This window comes from Poromitra crassiceps, assembly GCF_964638095.1.
Source record: "Poromitra crassiceps genome assembly, chromosome: 1".
In the NCBI taxonomy this organism is placed as follows: domain Eukaryota; kingdom Metazoa; phylum Chordata; class Actinopteri; order Beryciformes; family Melamphaidae; genus Poromitra; species Poromitra crassiceps.
In genome coordinates, this window is record NC_139623.1 from 125,644,911 (window position 1) to 125,647,776 (window position 2,866).

Genomic DNA, 2,866 nt, shown 5'->3' on the forward strand with positions numbered 1-2,866 from the left:
TGTACCCAGATGTGTGAGATTAAGGACAGACTCATGAACGGGTGCATATTCCAAGGCAGCAAAAAAAAAAATGGGGGGAAAAAAAGCTGATGATGTGGAACTAAGGAGTCCTATTCATCTTAATGTTTTTTTTTTCAAGTCGAGTATTTTCCACCTCTGAGAGCCTGAACGGCCATGAGTAGGCTTCTGTTACTCCTATTGAGATGAATGTGTTTATGATCGTACCTTTTTGATTTCTGCTTGGTGCAACATACAAGCTAATGACTTTCTCCATCATTTCCATCAAACAAAAGTTGACGGCGCTACCAGTGATCTTTTCCTTTCTTTTGTTTGTCTTTCTTTTTTGTCTCAAATCAAAGGGGGTTTCTCAATGGGTGGAGCCATGGCCCTCCACCTTGCCTGTCGCCACCATCCTGACATCGCCGGAGTTTTTGCTCTGTCCAGCTTCCTCAACAAGGACTCTGTGGCTTTTCAGGTATACATCAGGAACCCTCTATGGCCATTTGCAAAATAGATAGCGCAGGAATGAGTCCTAAAACCTGCTGCCCGAGACCCAGACGTTAGCACTTCCTGGTTCCCTCTCTCAAAGTCAATGGGATTTGTGCAGGGCCCGAAATTAATTTTTGGACCCACCGGCCAGTGGCGGGTAGATGGAAAAAAATCTACCCACCAAGCATATTTCTTACCGGCCCAAAAAAAATGAATTTTTGTGTCACATATATCCATATATATCCATTTTTTCAGTACATTTCAAGTAGATAAGGTATTACGTTGAAGAATACACACTTAAATAAGAGGCCAGAGTAAAATTTGAAGCAAATTATTTTAATATATTGATTGATGATTGATTAATCAATACATGTCAAGTCAATCTTATCAATACATGTCAAGTCAATCTTGAGCTTAAATTGTTGTAAAAAAACAACAACGCAGCTAAAAGTAATAACTGCGACAGTCTGACAGACAGCGCACAACTTGGGCTACGGACCTTTCTCTCCCACTCACACCTGGCACCTGCGTTAGCTCTCCTGCACTCGTTCTCGGCTCCCCTTCGGCTCTATTGGTGGTAAGCATTTTGATTCATCTCCTCATCATACGAGCTCGACAACAAGCACGAGCGATTGATTCATTGATTGATTCGCCCGATGTAGGCTGTCAATCTAGCAGAGGTTAAAAGACGCTTTTTACCTCCGACTGCATTCCATTCCAGTCATGTTTGGTAGCCTATACGGGAGAGCCATGTGAAACAGTCTCACAAAGCACTCGTGTTAGCCAGCTGCGCACCAAAACACACATGATAACTATTATCTCCTCATATATACTGTATCATACGAGTGTCGGCAACAAGTGCGAGCGATTGAGTCATTGATTCGCCCGACGTTAGGCTGTCAATTTACCTCCGCTAAATTGACGACTGCATTTCATTCCAGAGTCACGTTTGGTAGCCTATACGGGAGAGCTAGAATGAAACAGCCATGTTATACTACCGCACTGAACTAACGTTAGTTTCAGACTGCTTCCTTGTATATTGTGCGCTGGGATCAGCGCTCCCCAGCGCACTCCCAGCGTTTAACAGTCGGAAAAAGACGCTAGGTGGACACAGGCCGGCTACACACAGTTTTAATATTACATGACTATACTACTACTATACACGACTATTTTGGGACCCGCCACGTGGCGGACAGACGCCAAACCTAACTCGCCAAACCTAAAATCTACCCGCCATTGGCGGGTGGCGGGCTCTAATTTCGGGCCCTGGATTTGTGTATGGGCATTTTGGTTAAATGCCTGAAATAAGGGCTGTGGTTAACCTCTGATCGGTCGAGGTGCTTGGTCGGGGGGAGGGGAACTGGGGACATAGTGTGATCCTCCCACGTGCTACGTTCTGCTGGTGAAACTTCTTGCAGTCAGGTGAAGAGGCAGAGGGGGTGGAGCAACGGGGAATTGGCAAGTACAATTGGGGAGAAAATGGGGGGGGGGGGGGGGATTGAAAAATAATTGTAAAAAAGAAGGACTTTACTGGAGAAGATACACTTGCTGGAAGTGATCACCCAACCCCACCCCCCCACCAGCATTTCAGAAGATCCACTCCCATGGCCAGAAACTCTGAGAGCGTGTGCTGGAAAAACAGCGCCCTCTTCCTGTTCTGCACCGTAAAGCAATCCAGCGGATTGCCTGCCAGATCTCATTCGGTGGCTCGCAGTGTAAAACGCTGCGTAGAGGCTGCCAATCTTCTCGTTGATGATTGCTTGTTTACACTAATATCTCAAAGTTAATGTGGTAATGGTTTATTGATGTTAACATTGCCGTTACACAGAGCACCTTTAAGGCTAGGGGCATGGATGGAAACTCGGATTAAACAGTGACGTGGAGGCTTTTGGGTAATCCCACTCTCTCTCTCTCGGGTCTGTCTCAGGCAGTGGAGGAGAGGGTAAGGGCAGGGAAATCCCTTCCCGACTTGTTGCAGTGCCACGGGACCAGGGATGACCTGGTGCTGCACCAATGGGGCGAGGACACGGCAGCCCTGCTGAGGAAGGCTGGCATGGCCACCAGCTTCCATTCCTTCCCCGGCCTTTACCACCAGCTGTGCCAGCCGGAGATGGAGCTGCTACGAGCCTGGATCCTCACCAAGCTCCCCCCCGACACCACCACCTCCTGACACACTCTACCCAGACCTTTTTGGCTCGTGACCCCACTTTGACGTCACACACGGTCGTGACCCCAGACATTCAAAACACAGACAATTTTCTGCTCACATTTATTTGTTTTTCAATCATGTAAGAGTTTGTAATACTGCTGTATGTAGCAAGTAAACATTAAATTTAGACCACATTTAGGCTATTTCATGTATATTATTGTGGACGGC

At 46.8% G+C, this 2,866-nt stretch overlaps 1 protein-coding gene across 1 annotated transcript in view; it reads left to right on the forward strand.

Moving 5' to 3' along the window:
* lyplal1 (lysophospholipase like 1) overlaps positions 1-2,662 on the forward strand; it is a gene marked incomplete at its 5' end in the record, with an annotated part of 37,847 nt that extends 35,185 nt beyond the window's left edge. The window contains 2 exons of the mRNA XM_083642214.1: positions 360-475; positions 2,417-2,662. Coding sequence (XP_083498340.1) covers positions 360-475; positions 2,417-2,659 — 359 coding nt within the window. The 3' untranslated portion in view covers positions 2,660-2,662. The remainder of the gene's footprint in view (positions 1-359; positions 476-2,416) is intronic.
* Positions 2,663-2,866: the final 204 nt, after the last annotated feature.